This window comes from Barbus barbus (assembly GCF_936440315.1).
Source record: "Barbus barbus genome assembly, chromosome: 10".
Lineage (NCBI taxonomy): Eukaryota > Metazoa > Chordata > Actinopteri > Cypriniformes > Cyprinidae > Barbus > Barbus barbus.
Genome location: NC_136738.1, coordinates 30064264 through 30087600, shown reverse-complemented (window position 1 = coordinate 30087600; position 23337 = coordinate 30064264). Strand labels below are relative to the sequence as shown.

At 36.3% G+C, this 23337-nt stretch overlaps 1 protein-coding gene across 1 annotated transcript; it reads right to left on the bottom strand.

Annotated features, from left to right (window-relative positions):
- Window positions 1-6113: 6113 nt before the first annotated feature.
- On the bottom strand, window positions 6114-23099 carry csrnp3 (cysteine-serine-rich nuclear protein 3). The gene is made up of 5 exons (XM_079427379.1): window positions 22861-23099; window positions 14984-15196; window positions 10079-10338; window positions 9702-9998; window positions 6114-8595 (listed from the first exon to the last, which is right to left on the bottom strand). Exons 2-5 carry the CDS (start codon window positions 15180-15182, stop codon window positions 7477-7479), a joined length of 1875 nt encoding a protein of 624 aa, XP_079283505.1. The 5' UTR covers window positions 15183-15196; window positions 22861-23099; the 3' UTR covers window positions 6114-7476.
- Window positions 23100-23337: the final 238 nt, after the last annotated feature.

The following is a 23337-nucleotide window of genomic DNA, read 5'->3' as shown; positions in this document are numbered from 1 at the left end:
AATACAGAGAGTTATTGTAAATGGTAAACAGGGTTCAGCCTTTGTCCCTGATTTGATGGCAGGAGGACACATACTGCGCTGCCAGGTGGATGCACTTTTCCTTCTCTCCCAATATAAACGAGAGTTTCTCTGTGTTGCTTGTTTGCTGGAATTCAGGTGACACTAGCGCTATTTGTTTGAAATAGGCATCTCTGATGTGTTTATATTTGCTGCACTCCGTAAGGAAGTGCAGCTCGTCCTCTATGAGTCCGTCTGTGCAGTGAGAACGCTCTCCAGCTCTGCTCGTGTCGGCCCGTCTCCACACTCAGACTGCTCACTCAGACGATACTTCGTCAGCAGCTTTCTCTGAACATAGTCTTTAATACTGCTTAGGTATGGCGCTAATTTATAATCCGCTTTTATACTGTGGAAGTAAGTTAATTTCTTTACTTGAGTTACTTTTTGTTGCCAATCATGAATGTATTCTTCCTGGGTTATTTTTTCAGTTTCTTTAACTTTTGAATGTTTACACTGAATTGTGGAATTGAGTTGATGTTTTTCCACTAAATAGTGTAAGGGGTCACTCTCTGGGTGTTTTTGCCGATAAGTGAAAGCACTGTGATGGTATCTATCTGTGGGTGTGTCTGAAAGATGGAAGCAGAACTTCGCTGCTCTTCTGGATTTCAGAGAGCAGAGGGAATCTGCCCTGTTCTGCCCTGCAGCTGAGATTTGGGGCGTTTCTGTGAATTCCCAAGATGTTTTTGCAGAACTCAAGGTGGAATATTTCAACAGGATTTTTGTCCCATGTTTCATAGTTTAGTTTAAATTTGGGGCCCCAGATTTCACAGCCATAGAGAAGAATGGGTTTGATGATGCTATCGAAGATTTTCAGCCACAGTTTAAAGGGTGGGTTGAATTTGAACAGGGGTCTTCTTATACTGTAAAAAGCCCTGCGTGCCTTATCCGTCAGATCTTTTATTGCAGTATTGAACTGTCCAGAGGCTGAGATTGTCAGACCCAAATAATTATAACAGGTGACATGATTAAGAATTGTTCCCCCAATTGTAAACTCATATTTTTTTGTCAGCAAGACGAGGCTTTTTCTGAAAGATCATGATTTTTGACTTCTCCATGTTTATCGGTAAGGCCCAAACATTACTGTACTTTTCCAAAATGGAGAGGCTTTGGTGCAGCCCCTCTTCAGCAGCAGAAGATCGTCTGCATACAGGAGGCATTTGATTTCTCTGCCCTCGAGGGTCAGACCAGGACAAGAGGACTTATCAAGTGCTGATGCTTTCCTGTAGCTCAAATAGTAGAGCATGGCGCTAGCAACGCTAAGGTCATGGATTCGATTCCCAGGGAAAGCAAGAGCTGATAAAAATTGAAAAACTGTAACTTGAATGCAATGTAGGTCGCTTTGGATAAAAGCGTCTGCTAAATGCATAAATGTAAATGATGCCAGTTCGTTAATATAGATGTTAAATGGAGTCGGGCTGAGACTGCAGACTTGACAGACTCCTTTGGTCTGACTGAAATAATCAGTTCGTTTGTCATTGGTTTTGACACAGCATGTGTTCCCGTTGTATATGTCCTATGTCTTTCCTCCTATTCCACTTTGGATAAGTTTTAGGAAAAGTCCATTGTGCCATACCGAATCGAAGGCTTTTTGGAAATCAATGAAGCAACCAAATATTTTTCCTTGTTTTGTCTGCTGAATGTATTTTTATATGAGTGTGTAAATGTGATCTGATGTTCTCCGTTTTGGCATAAATCCAATTTGACAGTTGTTTAGAATTGTGTGTTCTTCAATGAACTGAACTAATCTCTCATTAATAATAGAGCAGAATAGTTTTCTGTGGTAACTGCTTGGGTTGTATTTCTCACCTTGTTTTCAGGAAAGTGTCCTGATTTTAATACGAGATTGACTATTTTCAGAATAGCATCTTTCATTTGGAGCTGCTATGTTTCAGCATCTCATTAGATATTCCATCCAAGCCACAGGATTTAGTTTTTTCCTTTTTAGGGATTTCATTTTGCCTATTAGTTCATTTAATGATATGGGTTTGTCTAAATGGTTTAGCTCATCTTTTGTGGTGAATTCTAGGTCATGTAATTTGGAGGTCAGATGTTTTTGGGTAACGGTTGGTTCATTTTGTGAATAGAGTTTTCCGAAATGTTCAGTCCAGATGTCGTGGATGGGAATGTGTTGAGCTTCTTTGGATTCATCTAAATTATTCCATAATTCCCCAAAATAATTTTGATCGACTGCCTCCTCAATCTCGTTAAGCTTTATTTTCATGTGATCAGCTTTTTTCTGTATTAGCAGTGGCTTGTATATTTTAAGAGTTTGTTGACATGTGGCTTGTGTTTGTTGGTTTTTCTCTGTCTCTCTCTCTCTCTCTATGTCTCTCTCTCTGTCTGTCTGTCTGTCTCTGTCTCTCTCTCTCTCTATGTCTCTCTCTCTGTCTGTCTGTCTGTGTCTGTCTCTCTCTCTCTCTATGTCTCTCTCTCTGTCTGTCTGTCTGTGTCTGTCTCTCTCTCTCTCTATGTCTCTCTGTCTGTCTGTCTGTCTGTGTCTGTTGTCTGTCTGTCTGAACTCTTCAAGGGTTTGTCAAGCCAACACCTGATTTCGTCTTAACTTTTTTCCATTTAGAGATTTATGATGCAACAAGAAGCACTTTAACAAAGAGAATTTTTATTCAATACATACTGTTTAAGGAACACACAATAAATACATATTATAATAGATCATTCATAAGAAATACTGAAAACAGAATGAGAACTGCGATTCTAATTGGTAACATGATATGAAGACTCCTGTTTGCTGCCAGTTCATCCGGTCCTGCTCTAGTACAGGCTTCAATGACATTACATCTGTACACATGTCTTTCATATCCCATAATGCATCAAAGACTGAGGTCTGTTGTACCAGCACTGTGTGTGTAAGTCAAGAGGTGAAGTAAAGACAAATCTGGACCAATGTCCAGACAATAAATCCTAGAAGGCAAAACACAGAGTGAATTTGCTTTCGTAGAATCTGAAACAATGGCAAAAATGAAGGCATTCACTTTTAAGTAAACCATTGGTTACTCAAGCCAAGGCAGTGATCCAACGCTGCTGCTCAGATTACCATCGCAACATTCTGTGTTTTCAGTCATTTGAAAATGCATCTTCTCTCTTTATTTGTCTTATCTTTAAAGGCGAAGTATGTCATTTCTGCACCGCTGGTATAGCCATGAGTGTTTTTCAGGATATTCTGGGTGGATGCTCAAAATTATGAAATTGTTCAATATCATGACAAGTCTTAAATATGATTTTAAAAGTAAAAAGTGACAAAATTCTGAGGTATAAAGTCAGAATAGTGAGAAACATAAAAAATTAAGAGTCATACAAATACAAAAACATGTGAATTATGACAAAAACTATTATGACGACATCAAAAGTCGATGAAAGTCAAAATTATGACATTAAAGACAAAATTTACAAAAAGTAAAAAAAATCAGATAAACAGTCAGAATTTGGCGATAAAAAGTCATAATTATTCAAAAAGTCGAAATTGTCAGCAATTGTGATGTCAACGGGGAAAGTGACAAAAAGTCATAATTATGACACTTACAATTTTTACATAATTTTGATTATTTTTCTATCATATTAATGGCTTAGTATGTCATAATTATGATTTTAAATTTAAACTTTGAATCATAATTACAGTTTTTATATCAAAATTATGACATTTTATTTTATAATTATGAGATGTATGTTTCTATTATGTGCCTGAAATGAGTTTCCATAGGGAAAGGTAATCGCACACCACTCAAAGCAAAGCATTTTGAGGTATATTTCATGTTTGTAGCATAAAGACTTTTTTAATGTGTGAGGTTAAAGGTCTTGCTTATAGTTCTGCATGTTAAAGCTGGGATACAAGTTTTAAAGACACACTTCACCTTTTAGGATCTGGTTATTTCATTACCGCCCCACGAGGTCACGCTACAATGTTGATGACATAAAAGGCATTTGATTGTCCTGTCTTGAGCTTATTGAGGGACATTCTCCATTGGACAATGACACTATCATCAAGAGGATAAACAAACTGACAGATGCATCGTAAGGTTTGTGCGTTAAAAACAGCTTTATCTCAACTCGTCAGTGCTTTAAGGTAATATTTCACACCAAAATGATTATTCTGTGATTATTTAAACACCCTCGTGTCATAGCAAGATTTTTCATGAAGAATTCTCTTTTTTAGGGGACAAAATGACAGCATACGAGTTCGGAATGACCTGGATGAGGGTGAGTAAGTGATGACAGAATGCTCATTTTTGAGTGAACTTTCCCTTTAATATGAGACGAAATCTGATGTGAAATGAATTCACTCCTTTCAATGAACATTAGCTTTCATGTGTGGCATTATCACACTGTAAACTATTGCACTTAACAAATTACTCTTCAGAATGATTTATTCAGTCAAAGCTGATTTTTAAATTAAATAACCATGACAAGAATTCATTTTTTTTTCTCTCAATAAGATTTTGAATAAGAATCTCAATAAGAATCTAGCTTAAGATTTTGAGAGAATATTTTCACATCATGCCATAAAATATTTATTGAGAAATTGAGAAAAATCACCTTCCTGGCCTCCATCCATTCAATACCTTGAGTTATGCAATTAATGTAAAATATTACCGTGTACAAACCTAATATGAGTTCATTTGTACTCTAGACTTCGTAATTTAAACACTTTTAAAAATCATCTTCGCCTGACGGAAACAGAATGCTTCGTTCGCAGTAACTTGATGCATTTCAAAGTGCATTTCATCAGAAATCCCTGTATAATCCCAAAGATAATTTAAGACTTTAGTATCTCAGAGTTTCATAAAACAAAGTGTTTGATCATTTTCATTACGGTAATCTGGTTTAAAAAGTTAAATCTGTTATCTAACTACCTTCTGTCTACTATCTGCCATTTTAAACAAATGCAGATAGATATGATATATATTTTTTGTTAGTGTCATGGAAAAAACATCCTTCATGTCTCCACTAAAAACTTGGAGATATGTTATAAAAACATAATTTAGGGCTGTGTTCGGAATAGCGTGCTAACATACTACTGTATATACAGTATGTGAATTTACTGCAAATCATACTGTATATAAAAATGCAGTGCACTTCACAAAAGTAATATGAGGGACAATTAGTTTTTTCTAGACATTTAATTTTTTTTTTCATATGACTATATATAAAAATGTGCTAACTTTTTCCATTTTTTATTATTATTTTAAAATAGTTGCTAGTATACTATGAAAGCTTGTTTCTGCCACAAGATGAAAAAATAAAAGGTAATTATGACATTATATCTCACAATTCATATTTTTTTTGTCTCAGAATTCTGTGAAAAATGAATAAAACTGCAAGATATAAACTCAGAATTGCAAGATGTAAACTTGCAAAGAATTGTGAGATATAAACTCGCAATTGCGAAAAAAGTCAGAATTGAGTATAAAAGCCACAATTCACTTTTTTATTTTGTGTAAGAAACTAAAAACTACTGCAAGATGTAAACTCGGAATTGTGAGAAAGTAAGAATTTATATCTCTCAATTTTTTTTTTTTTTTTTTTTTTTTGTCATTTTCTCCTTTTATTGTGATAGGATAGTTTAGGGTTGACAGGAAGCGTATTGGGGTCAGGAATGATCCCAGGATTCGACCTCGGGATGCCCATAACAGTGCTGTATGTCGACGCACTGCCCACAAGGCTATCAGCACTGACATATATCTCACAATTCTGAGAAAAATGTCATAATGAGATAACTTCAGAATTATAAGAAAAAAAAAAAGTTGAAATAAAAATAGCTTTTTTGATCCTGTGGTGGAAACAAGCTTCCATAGCATACAGATAATGTACTACACAGTAAGTAGTAAGCAAGTATTCCAATCCGAACACAGCCGTAGCCATGGCACGGTACCAGATAGCCCCGCCCCCTTTAGTGCTCGGCCAACAATTGGTTGCGGTTCTGTATAATATCAGAAAAGTGCAATTATGTTGAGGAAATGTATTGTGTTCACAACTTAAATATCATGGTTTTGGTTTTGTTAGCAAAGGCAAATGAACAGCACACATTTTTAGAGCCGTTTTCATGCTTTCACCAACTCTTTAAAGCATGAAGTGTGTACGAAAACGCAACAGTATTATTTTCTCTTTTACAGTACATCGAACTCTTACAAAACCATAAACCAGCGATGAAAGCTAAAAAACATGCTTTTATCAAACATTTAGATATACACTTACTTCAGAACACTAACAGCAACAACCTTTTTTTTGTTTTGTTTTTTTCCTTTTTTGCACCACTGACACAGATAGCTACATAGAAAAGTTCTATCCACATTTCTGCTTAAAACTAGAACTTTTGAAATTACAAGAAACATTGCACGAGCCTAAGTCCAGGAATAGACTTTATGCTAGTACGTAAACGCTTGGCCAACGTTTTGCAAGCGTGGACCTAAAGTTCACCCCAAAATTAAGATCCTGTCTTTTATTCACCCTCATGTCTTTCCAAACTTCTACAGAACATACAAGAATTTAGTGTGAACAATGTAGGACTGCAAGCAATATTGGACCCCATTTACCTTCATTTAAAAACACATTTTTTATTTTTTTAAATATCATCTTTTGCGCTCCAAAACAGGTTTGGAATGACGTAAGGGTGAGTAAAATCATGACTGTTTCATTTTTAGGTGGACTGTCCCTTTAAGTTCTTGCTCCAGTGGCAATAAACCTCAAGGGGGCACTAAAATACCTACTAATGTCTGTTTATATAAAAACAATGGGTCTCATTTATCACTAAGCACTTGTACACATGAATTTGTGCTTGAAATCTGTGTACGAATGTTTCATGAACAAATCAAGAACTTTCGTACTAAAATTTAATGCAAATTTACGGGAAAAAAATTGGAGCAACTGAAACCACATGTATGAAAAAATCCAATACTGGTGGCATTTTAATCATGTTCAGATGAAATGAGTCATATTAAAATCATGTTAGGATGGATTGTCACCACCTTTACTGGCTGATAGCGATAAAAGATGTAAAAAAAAAAGTTGTGCGAAAAAATCCTTAAACTGAAATGGCTTAGGTGTGTTTTATGCAAATTACTAAAGTCAGTTGAGGTTGAGAACGCACATAGACACGTAGGCAGAAATTTAGTAAATTCTCCTGTATGTACAAATGCAAAATATTCCACGCGGTTATTAGTGAATAAGACCCATTGCGTTATTGAAATCAAGCTTGCGTAGCTAGAAGCGTTTGCGTTAACGTACTTGCGTAGAGTGTTTCCAACCTAAAGCTTATACGCTCTGATTTTGCAGTTTAAATTGTTTTTGTTCTTTGCAAAGTTCAGTAAAAATACATATTTTTGGATCCGCCAAACGTTAAACAGGAAAACGAAATGTTTATGTGCAGAATCGAAGGCTGCGTTTATACTCTCGTGCCGCTCTCTGAATCTAAACCGGAGTGGGCTCAGCGAAAGCGTCCAGTAAAGTAGGTCCTTTCGTGTTGTCCGCTAGCGAAACTTCGGGCAGATTGTGAGACATCTCCTTTGGCTGTTCAGCTACGTAACAGTTCCCGTTGGTGTTGTAACTCGTATCCTGTATATTGTTGTTCAGATAGTTTTGGAATTCCATCTGGCTCAGCTCTCCTGATTGGCTGATGAAGGTCCCTTTGGATTGGACGCTTTTATCCGGCTCTGAGGCGCAACAGCCAATCACGGCCAAGTGGTGATTGGCGTATGGCTGCTCGGGCTGCTGGGAGTAGTCCGTGTATTGGTCAGCGGTCACATTGTAAGGACCCTGAGACATGACCCTACTGGAGTCATTAACCCTGTCTTGATAAGACGCCGTGTCCCCTACGTAGGGCTCACTAGATTGGTTGGCAGAGGCTAAAAGTGTGGGCGGAGCAACGTTTTCCATTTGGTAGTACTCCGCGGTGGAGTTGATGAAGTAGGAGTTGCCATTAGTTTGGTTGTCGGACGCGACCGTATTCTCAGAGTAACACATCACGGAGGGGGGCGGAGCCACTTCGCTATTGGCCAATCCCGTGTCAAACTCCTCCGTCTTGACTTCATCCTCATTGTCGTCTTCCTCCTCAGAGTCGCTGTTCGCTAAACTCTGCGTGCTGGAATCGGATAGACTGCACAGACTGCTGCTCTCGTCCTCGTCTTCTTCGTTCTCATCTTCTTCGTCATCTTCATCCTCTTCCTCGTCTTCCTCATCCTCATCGTCGTCTTCCTCCTCCTCCTCCTCCTCCTCCAAGGTGTCGTCCATGTCGTCGCCGGCCTGCAGATGCATGATGGTGGTCTGCGGGACTGTATCTGGGATTGCGTATTCCAGCGCATGCTGGCCTGTCGCCAGCGGGCTGCAGTGACCATTCGGGTCGCCGTGGAAACCGTTGCCGGTCGGTGCAACGACACCGGAATTCTGCTGCTCGCGGCTCTTTTCGAGTTCCAGCTTCATGATGGTGTGCAGGAAGTGAGTCCGAACTCGGATGGGGTTAAACTCGATCCTGCCGGCCGCGTTGCTGCAGCCCTCTTTTGTGCAGCCGCACGGGAACGACATACGGTCCACCTGTGGACATCCAAGAACACTTGAGCACAGGCCAGTTTAGGATGGTTTGAATTACACACAGCAGGAATGGTATAAATAAAGCTCCTCGCTCTTCTGAAGGCCTGATGCACTGAGTAAAATTTAACCGGCTGTATCAGTCAGATCTAATCGGTTCTATCAGGGCATACCTCCATTAAACTTTATCTCTGGACATCTTAATCATTTAAGCTTGTTAGTCTGCCATGTTAAATTTCTTTGACAGAGTTTGTTTTAGTACAGTACGGCGAAGGAGGGCTCTTTTGAGGGATGCAAATCAGCTCCTTATACGTGTCACAAACATGTTGGGGTCATAGTTCACCTCAAAATAATAAAAATTGCTCAATAAAGACTATTAAAATTGTTTTGGATTATATTCATGACAATTAAGCACATTTTAACACATAATTGTCATTTGTGGCATGTGATATTTATTTATTTATTACCCTGAATTATCTAATATAAATACAAATAAATTCATGGATTAAAGAATATATACAATTTTAAAAGTAAAAAAAAAAATAATAATAATTGCTAATATAAAAATTATATAATATAGAATATATTTATACATCATGGTCATATTTGTTGTATTGTATTTAATTAATTCTGTTTAAAAACATGTATTTTAAAAGACTGTAAAAATACATTAGTTTTAGAATTAGAATCACTGACAACTGCTAAAAAAATCTGAAGTAAAATGTTGGTACGGTAATAAAAATTTGGGGGCTAAATAATGGCATAATACAATAAAAAAATATTAAAAACGTTACAATATTTTAAATTAAAACATTATCTGAATATTAATAGTAAATATAAAAATATTTCCATAGTAAAAATGTAAATGACACTGCATTTTTTTTATGGTGATAAAAATAATTTTAGCATGGTATTACCTAAAAGTAATACACATACTTATTAAATGTATCATCATTATTGTTTTTTTAGGTGAAAAATGACCTAGGTATATTTTTGTGAGACCATTAATATTTATTTATTAAATTATCAATTATTATATAAATAATTAACTCTAGAATTCCTCTGCAATGATCCCATGTTTTGTGTGTAATGTGTGTGTTTGCAGATCATACCTGACACTTGATGCCAGCGAGGCTGCATGTGCAGGTCTCCGGGTCACAGAAGAGTCTGCAGTCGCAGCCACAGTCTTCCCTGGACACCCTGATGGCCCGAAGCTCATGTTTCTCCTCCACATCGATCTTCTTGACGCCGGATGAGCGCAGCAGAGCGCGCCGCTTCTTAGTGGTCAGTGGCTGAAGGAAAAAGTATTCATCCACCTCTGTGTTATCAATATCCAGGTCATCATCAGAGATGTCGTCCAGCGTGAGAGCACTGGCCTCCTCAGACTCCACAGAGCCGTTCTTCGTCAACTGAGCATGATACAAAAGGTGAAATATTAAAGACATTTTTGCACGGCAATATATGCATAACAAAAGAACCGTTTACTTACCCTTAGTCGAACAGAGTTGAGTTTCTCCTCTTTCAGATGATCTCGGAGCATGTCTCTGTGGAGTCTCTCCTGCTCCATGGCGAACTCTCCCAGCGTATACTGCCGCACGCAGCTGTGTCTGCTGGACATGCCCAGTGTACTGCCACCCTGACTGGGCACGCTGGTGAATCCCTGCCTCCGGCTGAAGTAATACACGGTCACCTTCTCAAAGTGCACCCTCCTCGTCCTCATCCGCTTCTCCCGCTTCAGTATCGAGGATGCTAGAAAGACATTAAAGGTAAATAAAATTAAAGTTCGTTTATTCAATTTGAAGGACACTGATATGCATCTTTCCGGTAACAGTGCAGTACGTGTGAGCGATTCGTGGACTGGGAAATAGGGCTGAGTGATGCATTAAATATTTACAATATATTTGATTTTATTGACTATACTGATATTGTGAATTTCACAATGATTAATTTATATTAAATGTAGTGCTGTCAAACGATTAATCGCGATTAATCACATCCAAAATAAAAGTTTTTGTTTACATAATATATGTGTGTGTACTGTGTATATTTATTATGTGTGTATATATATATATATATATATATATATATACACAAACATGCATGTATATATTTAAGAAAAATCTGTAACGTTTATATATTAAATATATTTAAATATGATATAAATTAAATGAAAATAAATATACATGTAAATATTTTCCAAATATACGCTGTATGTGTGTGTATTTATATATATATACATAATAAAATATACACAATATATATTATGCAAACAAAAACTTTTATTTTGGATGCGATTAATCACAATTAATTGTTTGACAGCACTGATTAAACGTATGCATTTACATGTACATGTATGCATTTGGTAGATGCTTTTATCCAAAGTAACTTTTCCATTCATGGTATAATTATCAGTTCATGCATTCCCTGGGAATTGAACCCATGACCTTGACGTTGCTAGCACCATGCTCTACTGTTTAAGCTACAATACTGGGTATTCTGTATATAGCGGCTTTGATTTAAACCTCCTAACTGAGATTGTTCAGAAGTCTGATTCAACAAATCTGTTCTTTTTGAGATTTAAACTAATTTATTCAAAATCATTCTGATTTAACAATTACTTTACATTGCCTCTGCATGGCATTTTACTTGCTGTGTAAAAAAGATCAGTCAGAAACATTCCTGATTGTTTTTTAAAAGAAGTGTCTTATGTCGCCCAAGGCTTTACATATTTGATAAAAATACATTAAAAACAGTAATATTGTGAAATATTATTACAATTTAAAATAATTGGTTTCTATGTGAATATTCTTTTTTATTATTTCTGTGATCAAAGCTGAATTTTCAGCATTATTACTCCAGTCTTCAGAAAGGAAACCTTGATACTTTTTTCAGGATTCTTTGATGAATAGAAATGTAAAAACAGCATTTATTTGAAATGGAAATCTTTTGTTAGTAAATGCTGGGTTAAATACAAACCAGCGCTGGGTAAAATATGGACGAACACAGCGATTGGGTTGTTTAGACCCAACGGTTGGGTTACTGCCCAGAATGTTGGGTTAAATATTTTGCCTCTAGTGGCTCCTTCAGTTCTCTGCACGCCACTGGCTCCTATTGTTTGGCTATTTAAAGGGGGATGGTAAATATACCCTGTATAAATAAACCCAGTTTTGGCCTCCACAAGAGTGGAGTTTCCCTGATACTCTCCCACAGCTCCCTTCATGTCTGACACAAACAGGACAAATAAGAACCATCTGCTGCTGCCGGTCCCCCGCCCAGAACCACCAGCAGAATACATTACACACATTACACATTGTGTGCACTGCGCTTAACCCAGTCTGACTCAGGAACTCCAGCAGAACTCAAACATGGCCATTCACTGCAAACACAGCTTTCTAAGTACAGGGGCTCAGGGTTGAAGAAGAATTAGGTGTGAGTGATATGTATCTTGTTTAAAAGTCTTTTTTCTTTGGACATGTACATGAAAAGTTGAATCTCAAAAAAAAAAAAAAATTCTTCAAATATTTAGATACTTAGTTCTGAGAATAAAAAAAAAATCAGTATGAACTGTGAAAACACACAACTGTGAGAGAAAAGTCTGAATAGTGAGATAAAGTCACAATTATATGTTTATATGTAAATATTTTTTTATATATTTACTCTTGCAGAAATAAGCTTCCACAAATTTCACCCCTAAAATGAAATGAGAACAATAATATAATTTATTCTGCATAAAGAAATTGATGCCGGTTTTGAAAAAAATGACTTTATTTTCATTATCATTTTATTTTCATGTCAATTAAGTATTTTTTCCACCCGTTTTACTTTTGGATTTTCTTTGATTCTCATTATTCTCAGTGGTCATTCTCATTACTGTAATTAAGTAACTTTAAGAAAACAATGTCTCAATGCAAAAAAAAAAAAGAAAAAAAAAAAAGGCCTAAAGTAGGCTTCAGTTTATGTGCAAAATATAATAAGGATGCGTTAAATTGATCAAAAGTGATATTTACATTTATAATGTTATAAAATATATTTCAAATAACTTTTTTATGTATATGTACCCTATATAATTTATATAGAAAAAAGTTTTTCACAAAAATATGCAACTCGAGCAGCAAATCAGCATATTAGAATGATTTCTGAAGGATCATGTGACACTATTCAAATAGAAAACTATTCAGCTATTTTGAATTTTAATATTTCACAATATATATATTTTTTTTTTACTCAAATAAATGCAGCCTTAATGAGCATAAGAGACTTCATTCAAAATCATTTAAAAAAATCTTACCGACCCCAAACTTTTGAATGGGTTGCAATATCATGTGCATACCTAGGTATATGAATATGGCAATCATTATCATACCGTGTGTAATGCCACAGGGTTCGAATCTAAGTCACTGGCTATTCATCATGTTTACTTTGCTGGAAATAGTTCCAAGAATCCAGCTCAGCAGGTTGATCTGAATGTCAGTAATTTATGATTATGAGCTACATTTCACATCTTATTGTAGACGTAACCTCTCTCTGAAGCTGCTGAAAGAGCAGCGCTTTCTAAAGGAGGAAACGGACGTCCTCTGGGACTCACTGCACCCTGGGTCATCCGCAGACATCTGGTGCACATAAACTCCTCTAATTATTTTTAATGACGGAATCAAAGTGAATGCGCGTCACAAAAAGAGAGGTGATGGAGAACTGAGGAGCATCAGGAATGAGAAAACTGCCCTCCTTTACCCACCTCTCGCTTTATTGGGCGTTAATTAATCTCTGTTTATTTTAGAAGTTGCTGACAAAAACACTTCCCAAATATTGCATCTTTCTAGAACTGATGACTGATGCTTTTCAGGTGAACTGCTCTTCAGTTATCATGAAGTCAAATGCCCGCTCATGCACACTTTGGTTTCTGAACGGTTAGCGGCATGAGGCCAGATGTTTAGCGTTTATTGCGATGATGGATATTTTCTCAAGCCCCCTTCAGACAAGCGTGATGACGATCAATATCAAATCTCAGTGATGAATTATCCTTTCAAAGGGCCAGTTTCTATTTTCTGCTACCAATTTCGAGCTAGCGTTTTCCCTGGGGACATTCACGGTATTTCCCATCTTCTTTCTCATATACCCACAATTCAGTGCTTTAAAGGAATGACACAACAATTTTGTGCCAGTTGTCATTAGTTTTAAAGGAACAGTTTACCAAAAAGTAAAAATGTTTACTTTCATATTATGGTTTTTCACATGTGGAATGGAATGTTGGAATGTTTCCTTTTGCATTCAACAGAAAAAAAATAACAGAATATGTTTTTTGGACTATATGAGAGTGAGTAAACAATGACAAAATTAAAAAATTTTAGGTAAACTACTACTTAAACATCAGAGACATGTTTTGCATTAAATCTCATTAGTTTTATGACCTGGCAGCTTTTCTCTTTATGAATATAGAGTATAAATACAAAATATAAACTCAAAAGTCGCAATTACCCTGTTTTATCCTGTGGCAGAAACAAGTTTCCATAAGTAACACACAGAATTAAATATGAAAATTTTGAAAAGACTGAAATAGTATTTTCTTGTAAAACGCACTTCAATAATCATTGTTATTTCAAGATCAAGATACATTGGAGATGCAAATGTAAAGTGAAGTCTTAAAGATTTGAACAATATTAAGATTATGCATGAAACAAGAACAAATATCTGTCAATGGGGAGTGAAATTATATTTTCCCTTAGAATTAAGTTGATTTTCTGAGCCCAACGGCAGATATTTGTTCAGGTTTTAATTATAAAAGCACTTTTTTTGATCAATTAAACAAGACTTTTTATTTTATGTCACGTGTGTCTTATTTGATGTAATTTTAGCGATTTATAATAGCCAAAAATACATTGCATGGGTCAAAATTACTAATTTTTCTTTTATACCAAAAATCATTAGGATATTATGTAAAGATCATGTTCCGTGAAGATATTTACCGTAAATATATCAAAACTTAATTTTTGATTAGTAATATGCATTGCTAAGAACTTCATTTGGACAACTTTCAAGGCGATTTCCTCAATATTTAGATGTTTTTGCACCCTCTGATTACAGATTTTTAAATAGTTGTATCTCAGCCAAATATTGTCAGATCCTAACAAACCATACATCAATGGAAAGCTTATTTATTCAGCTTTCAGATGGTGTATACATCTCAATTTTGAAAAATTGACCCTTATGACTGGTTTTGTGGTGCAGGGTCATATTTAAGTTCCATTTAATTTCTCTTCAAAAGGTCTTAAAAAAAAGTCTTTCATTTATCTTCATTAGTCCTGCAGAAACCTTGCTATTCTTTCATTTAAATATTTGATCTGTGATAATGCTGAATTTGAGTATTTCACCTCAAAGCGTTTGATATGAGTCTCACCTGTCCGCTGCAGTGGGTGGGTTGATGATGAGGATGATGCTGTTGAAGAATGGCTGAAGTGCGAGGCTGACGGGTTGACGCTGTCGCTGCTGTCTCCGCTCTCAGTGCTGGATATCTCTTCCTCCTCAGACTCCCTCAGTGAGGAGCAGGGCGACGGTCCCTCCACCTCCTCAAACTTCCTCTTCAGAATTCCACTCATGGCTGCCGTCAAGGCTGCACCAGACAGAGAGGGCAAGTCAAAATGCCATTCACTTTTTAACATTTCAATGACATATTGTGTTATACCAGTGATAAGTGCATTAGGATTATACGTGTTTCAGTCAGTGTGATTTCAACTACTTTTCCATAAAATTGTATTTACTAATAATCCTGGAAAGAGATCCACCAATTAGAGTCACTGATCAAGTCACTGTTACTACACATCCATATGTGGCTTTACACTTTCATAAACCATGCAAATGATGTAATCATTTGGATATTAAGTAAAGATCATGTTCCATGAAGATATTTTGAAGAAATTTCCCACCGTAAATATATCAAAACTTATTTTTTGATTAGTAATATGCATTGCTAAGAACTTCATTTGGACAACTTTAGAGGCAATTTTCTCAATTTTTTTTTTTCACTCTCAGAAATTCAAATAGTTGTATCTCGATCAAATATTGTCCTATCCTAACAAACCACACATCAATGCAAAGCTTATTTGTTCAGCTTTCAGGTAAAGTATACATCTCAATTTCCCAAAAATTGACCCTTGTGACTGGTTTTGTGGTCCAAGGTCACACATGTATATATTCAAATATGAGTCAAATATCTGACTATAATCCATCATTTGCTTTGCTACAGTAGGAAGATTCCCACATGAAAGACTTCTTGGTGTTTTCACACACTTTTTGCTTCAGATAAAACTCTGATGTAATTAATCTCAGAGCTGGTTTGAGATCCCTATGAAAAAAATAAATGGGGAAAATATACTTTCGGAACCCAGGCCACTGAAGAAATGGTCAGCCGTTGTTGCTCTATATCAAGCTTATGTTCGCTGCGATCCTCAAAGCACTCAATTAGTGATAAGCGTTATAGCACACATCCTCCTCTCCTTTCCTGTCCTCCTCCTCGCTGCCATTGATCACCAGGCCTCATAGGACCCCAGATGGAAGCAGAGAGAGAGAGAAAAAAACTACTAATTGAATTCTACCTCAACCTTCCAGGAAGTCCATTTTGTCTGTGTTTGATTGAGTGTCTTCAGGAAAGAAAACAAACGGGAAACTTGAGATGAGTTTTCAGAGTTGCACTCATAAAGCGGCAACCTCAGCTTCAGGAATTTATTAATTAAAGAACAAGGACACAGCATGACTGAAACTAACACAAAATCAGACTCAAATGCTCAATGCCACTCGGAAAGAAATGTTCGATAGACGGTTGTAAAAATAAGTGGAATCTTCAGAACAGAATAAAAAATAAATAAATCTCTTGTTTTTACAATGAAGTGAAGTATCCAGGAGAAAATGAAAGGTGCTGTATAAAAATACTGCCCAAAGCCAGTAGGATAAACCCAATAGGATTTTGAGATCGCAAATTCTACTCAACTCAGAAAGTCTTGGCATCCAGCTAAAAAGCTCTATGGGCAGAGAAATATTAAAATGCAGATAAATCTACTCATCAACTTACAATACAAGACTCATCGCCTTCTATTTTCAACTGACCCTTCGCAAAGACCCACCCCCCCTTAGTTACTGTTGCTGTGTTTAACAAGCCATGACGTTCTCATACAGTCACAAATACATTGCGGATCAAAGAGGACACTGCAATGTGCCGAGAGACAAGACAGAGCAGGTTACTTTAGTTATGAATCAAAGTCTCAGCTTTAAAATTGTCTTTTTTTTTTTTTTTTGAAATTCTAACAATAAATACCATTTTATGGCTCTTTAATGTGTCATAACAGATCACCATACGTCTCAGTTCAAGCAGCACATGAACCGATCATCTCGTCCTCTTTACTAGTTATAGCATGAAATAAACATGAATAAACATCAGAACTTCAAGAAGGTATTTTATTTCAACCGTGGAAAGACCTCAATACACAGTTTTCAAGTTCAAGTCCACCGATGGTAATCTACTGTCTGATTTGTTTGTTGGACAAAAATATGGTGCTATGATTGGTCAGATCACCTGTCAATCAAACTCCCTGTGGAGGGTCAATTGTACTCATTCCCTTTTGCTTCTCCTTCTCCTCAATCTGGCAACCCGGTGTGAGCGTCGAGTCTAAGGATAAGGGGCAGAAGAAACAATTTTCTCCAATATTTTTAATTTGGACTGCTGTACCCATTTAAACCTCTAGCTGCCAATATTACATACCGCACAGAAACATCCAAGAATCTAGCATAGCAAATACTGAAAATATTCAGAATACATAGCAACCACTCAGAACATTGTCAACCACCTAGCAATGCCCTGTCAACCATCCACAGCATGGTGAGTTTTGCACAGGTAAGCACCACTTTCATTGTCTTTATAAAATGTGAAAATCTAGTTTTCTGCTCTTGCGTGTAATAAACCTGTTCCTGTTGTGTTGAGCCTGTTGGATTGGACAGATTTCACATGGATTCCCTAAACCTGCAGCAGCACATCCTTTGACAGTATCTTTTCCCTCCCGTCTCCTGCTTATTTCTGTAGCTAGAATTGAGCCAGCGATGAGAAGAGTGAAAAAAGAGACACACACACACAACAGAGAAAGCAGTGCGCCAGAGTCTAGAGAGAGAGGAAGGTTGGCTGCCTCATTACTGAAGGAGGGAATGTGCTGTTTCACACTGCAAGCCTCACAGAGCCATCGGATAATTACTGAAGCCCAGCAGACCTGCTGATCAACTGCGATTTTAGAGGTAGGGGAACGATAAAATGTGATGGTGATTACGCGATGCCCCATCCTCAAAAAAAAAAAAAAAATTTTGTATATATATATATATATATATATATATATATATATATATATATATATATATTTATATAATATGCATAACAGCTACATATTGTTAAAATTTGAATCACTGAAAACGATGATTCATTGACACAATGAAAATACAATTTAATTATTTTATAACCAAATAATTAATCACATTTACTTGATAATCAACACTCAGATATAAACAATTTAATTATTTTATAACCAAATAATTAATCACATTTACTTGATAATCGACACTCAGATATAAACACAGATGCATATACACATTTAATTAGCATGTAAAGCAGTTTTTATATCTACTTTTTAATGATATTATTACCCCATATTTCTAGTCTAGTTGGTTGCTGAAATATAAACATTTAAAAGTTGACGATAATAAACTTTTCATGACACATTTGTTCAAACACATTAGAAATGAAAAACAACTGGTTAAACATATAATGAATATGTAATATAGTGCACATATTTTACAAAATGCTGCTCTCTGGAGTTATATTTTCTACTTAACTCGAGTTTATGGACATTTGAAGAGCTTTCCTGAGGTAGTAGGTACTGACACGGTCACATTTTGCACGTTTCGTTTAAAGACTTTTGGCACAAACGGCCTTCCATATTTACAAGCTGTTTTGTTGATGCCTTTCCATGGTAGAAACACTGATTATAAGAGGCATGAAACATTTCAGTAAGTTATTCATTTTCTCATTATCATACCTTTTGATGTTCATACATGTTTATTTCTTGTTTTAACTATTAATATAGAGGAAGCGATGATCGGTTCACTTGCCGCTTGAATTAAGGCAAATACAGCAATCTGTTGCAACATATTAAAGAGCGCCAAAACCACATTCATTGTTTAAATAACATGATAAAATTGACACAATTTGAAGGTTCAGACTTTTTCATATCAAAATTCAAATCAAAATGCAAAATTTAATGCAAATATTGAATGGTAAGTGAAGTTTTGTTCACTCACTAACTGAAAATTATTTTTAAGTATAGAGAAACTAAACTTTAAAGGCTGTGTTTATTTGATCAAAAATACAGTAAAAACAGTAATATATATGTAACTATTCTATATTTCAACCGCCATTACTCCAGCTAACAAATTTTTTCTAAGAACGTGGTGACACTTTTTTCTGAATGTTCACAATATACACCTTTTTAAATGTTTTAACCTAAAACATTGGACACTGACTCAGTCTCCAGAGTCACACGATCCTTCAGAAATCAATCTAATATGCTGATTTGCTGCTCAGGAAACATTTCTTATTATTATCAATTATAAAAACAGTTGTGCTGCTAAATCTTGTAGCGGAAACTAATACTTTTTACAGGATTATTTGATGAAAAACAACTAAATGAGAGATGTTGGATTGGATCATTTTTAGCTTTGGTTAACATGATATATGAAATATGACTAAAATGCATTCATAAAATACATGGCATCAATGGATTCTGCAGCAGAATGGAATCTCGCATGACACCGGAACATTGTTTCTGCTTGTTCCGGCCCAGTTGAACCCCTGGGCAAGACCAGCCTCGGCCCACAGGCTGTATGGGTCTCAGCTGAGGCCTATTGTTTCTGTGTGTGTGTGTGTGTGTGTGTGTGTGTGTGTGTGTGTGTGTGTGTGTGTGTGTGTGGTGAAACACAGCAGCTGGAGAGCCTCCAAACCACAGCAGCGCTGCGGAATGTGTCTCCCTCTCCCTCCCATAAGGACAGAACAAGGCTCTGTTCTCCACAGACACACTCAAAGCACCTACTCTCAACCTCTGGAGCAACTTAATCCACTAAAAACTGTACTACAAGGACACTAGGTTACCTTTAAGGCAGCATCCCAGTAGTTGTCTTGAATCTATTGATTCCAATAGGCAAAGCTAAATTACCCACCAGAATAGTTTACATTTACATTTACATGTATGCATTTTGGATCAGACACTTTTAACTAATAAAGGTTAGCAAAAAATATATAAACAAACACACTACAAAATTAGTCAAATTTTAACTAAAAAATTATTTTTTTTAAATAATGCATATTATTAATAGAAAACTATAACAGTATCTCAATGATACTAATACAATGGTTCCCACAGTTTTTAACCAATGAATTATCATGAGTTCTTTTAAAGAAGAAAGACTGAAATAGTATTTTCTTGTAAAACTTACTCCAATAATCTTTATTTTATTTACAACTTCGAAAAAGGAATTATTTAAAGTGTGGATAAGGGTTTTAAAGTAACCATCAGGACTGATTTCTATTTGTATATCGGGTGCCACTTTTGAATTAACTGAAGTTATTGATCGGTGCACAACTGTAGAGAGACATGCAAGTTTGACTATTGTTCAAGAAAATCCAGCGTATTGAACTTTGCTGCATAACATAGTGAACACCGTTTGTGATTCCGACATGATAGCTAAAATTACTGCGTAATTATGTTTTTAATTCAATTTAGCCATCTTGTCTGGTTGATGTTTAAACAGAAGAAAAAGTGTTTTTGAGATGAATAAGAATGCTAACTTTTTCCATTACAGACTTTCAAAGCTTTCAAGGACTGCATGAAGAAACATCGTTCCTGAAAGCACCAAAAATTCCCTTGATCTAAGCCCCAGATCTGTTTGAATCCCGCTGATCCCGCAGCAGTCCGGCAAGATGCGGGAGGTTCGCAATAATTGCAAATGGCTTCTCTAGTTTTGGAGACACAATGTAAGTCAATTTTCTCGTTATCATCATAATTAGTTCCCCTTGTTGAAAATCCATTCGCATTTTCCGTCCTCAGCGGATGCTGTGCTGCTCTGCGATACCCAAAGCGGTTGCCATGGAGACGCTAATACACTCGCACAAATAGTGAATTTCACATTTGAGAGTCATTTTGCTTTTTTTCATTTGTGGGGCATCTACCGCACACACACACATCCAAGATTAAAAAATAAACGCTCATGCAACGGTGCATCTGTAATCAGAGGGAATTCACTGGTGAAATGACTGTGAAAAAGAATCATTTAGGAATACGATTTGTGTTTGCACTGCAAAATTTCATGACATTATTATTGTATTTTCTTAGAGCAGATGCGACTTTCAGCTTTAAAGCGGTCGATGTTGAAAATCCTGCGCTCGTGACCGAGACTACAGCCAGAGGAGCAACTTTTCCCATTTCTTGACACAATGAATCGGCATGACATCTCCGGCTAACTCGAGGTAACAGGAGCTGACTGCTGTACTAGTTATTTCTCCTCTACATCTCTAGCTCTCGCTCCCTCTCTCTCTCCCTTTGTCTTCTCTTAGCTGCTGTAGTTTTCCACAGCACACTTGCAGCATGTTACAAGTGAAAATCCTGCAGCAAAAGCCAGCAGAGACAAAAACAGCCACTCCCCGGAGGAGCTCTGTACAATACGGACATACACATGTACAAATGCATATGGACCTCAGCCTTGTCAATGCAGCACTGACAACCTACAGTGATCAATACTTCTTGGCAGCGGATGCTGAGCGCTATGAGGAGACCTATAGTGGGTTGGGCAGGATGACCACAGTCTTATATCACGATATGACAAATGTTATATCACACTAACTGCATATAAGAATATAGTTATTTTTTTCTTCAAATTCAACAGAAAAAGATTATTTATGTATTAATGCAATCCTCTGGTAATACGTAATTTGGGATAAATCATATTTAACACATTTAATTAATTTATAAAAAAGGTTTATATATTAATATAGTAATGTGGTCATTTTAAATTAAATTAAATATATATATTTAATCTATTTAATTAATATGTAAAATAAATGTTTATATAGTAATACATTTCTATTTTGAAATAATCCATATTTGTTTTTAACAAAAATTAATACAGTAATGTGGTAATATTTGTTACATTTAAACTAAAATAAAGATTTATATATTAATACAATCATGTGGTATTATTTATTTTGGAATAATCCATATATTTAATTAATCTATATAAAAGGTATGGTTAATATAACCTTGTGGAAATGCATATTTTGGGATAATCTATATTTAATATATTAAAAAAATGTATATTAAAACAACTATGTGATAATACATATTTTAGGATAATCTATATTTATATATATACTATTATTTATTTTATTTTTATTTTTTTTAAGTTTATTTAGTAAAACAGTCATGTGTTAACACCTATTCTAGGATAATCTATATTTAATTTAATCTATAAAAAATATTTATATATTAACACAGTCCTGTGGAAATACATATTTTGGGATACTCTATATCTATATATTTCATTTTACAAATGAAAGGCTCTTCATTTCAACATTTCAATTGATAATTTTCCCTTCTTATTTGGAACTTGATGGAAGCTGACCAAAAGATTATTCAAAACAAATGACAAGTCATATTCTCTCTCTCTCTCTCTCTCTCTCTCTCTCTCTCTCTCTCTCTCTCTCTCTCTCTCCCTCTCTCTCCCTCTCTCCCTCTCTCTCTCTCTCTCTCTCTCTCTCTCTCTCTCTCTCTCTCTCTCTCTCTCCCTCTCTCCCTCTCTCTCCCTCTCTCTTTATATATGTGTAGTTAAGATATTTCTAATATAATAAAACAGACAACGTAGTGATGTACACCTATGATGCACATCAATTAACTTTTTTTTTTGTACATTAATGCAATAAGTTATAAAGTTGCTTGGCAACCATATAGAGTTAACTTAAAGCCCCTTAGCAACAAGTTCCTCATCTTGACTGGTTTGGGACACAAATCTACCATGTAATAATATGAAAATCTCTACAGGTTAACAAATTCCTACTGACATCTCCTACAGTGCAGGTCAAAGCAGCAGCGAGTGCTCACAGAAGTTGACCTCAGATTTCCCATCAGGCCATGCGTGACACATCAGAACAGAAACACAGGTCACGAGTCATGCTTCACTTCAAAATGCACAAACCTGTGTCCGCCGCTGCTTTACTCTCCTCCCTCACGCCGTTCAGAGCCAGATGAGACAGTCTGAATGAAGGCCCTCCATTGCACAGGGACTCAAGAGGAGACCGGGGCGAGAGGTAAACCCGGTCTCCACTGCTGTTAGCATACGCTCCGGTCTAAAACAGACCCGAGACTCGCTCTCATTCGCTCGAGCAACACAAAGACTCATTAGCTGCAGCCGGCGAAGGGCTGGAGATTGTGCACAGCGACGCCTGCCTGAGAGATCACATGGGTGGGAGAGAGAAAGAGAGAGAGAGAGAGCTGTGCCTGTGTTCCTGCTGTCTGCAGATATTTTTACCATCATGAGAGGGAGGGAGGGAGAGAGAGAGAGCGAGAGAGGGAAAACAGACAGCAGAGAGACAGTCGATAGCAGGCACAGCACCATAATCTGTAGAGGTGAATGAGGGCAACCAGAAATGAGCCAAAAACACTCATATAAACA

Excerpts from the sequence above, each read along its gene's own strand:
- csrnp3 (XM_079427379.1), bottom strand. The coding sequence starts at position 15,182 with ATGAGTGGAATTCTGAAGAGGAAGTTTGAGGAGGTGGAGGGACCGTCG. Across the intron at positions 10,339-14,983 it reads CCACCCACTGCAGCGGACAG|CATCCTCGATACTGAAGCGG; the intron begins GTGAGACTCATA and ends ATGTCTTTCTAG. Across the intron at positions 8,596-9,701 it reads TCGCTGGCATCAAGTGTCAG|GTGGACCGTATGTCGTTCCC; the intron begins GTATGATCTGCA and ends GGATGTCCACAG.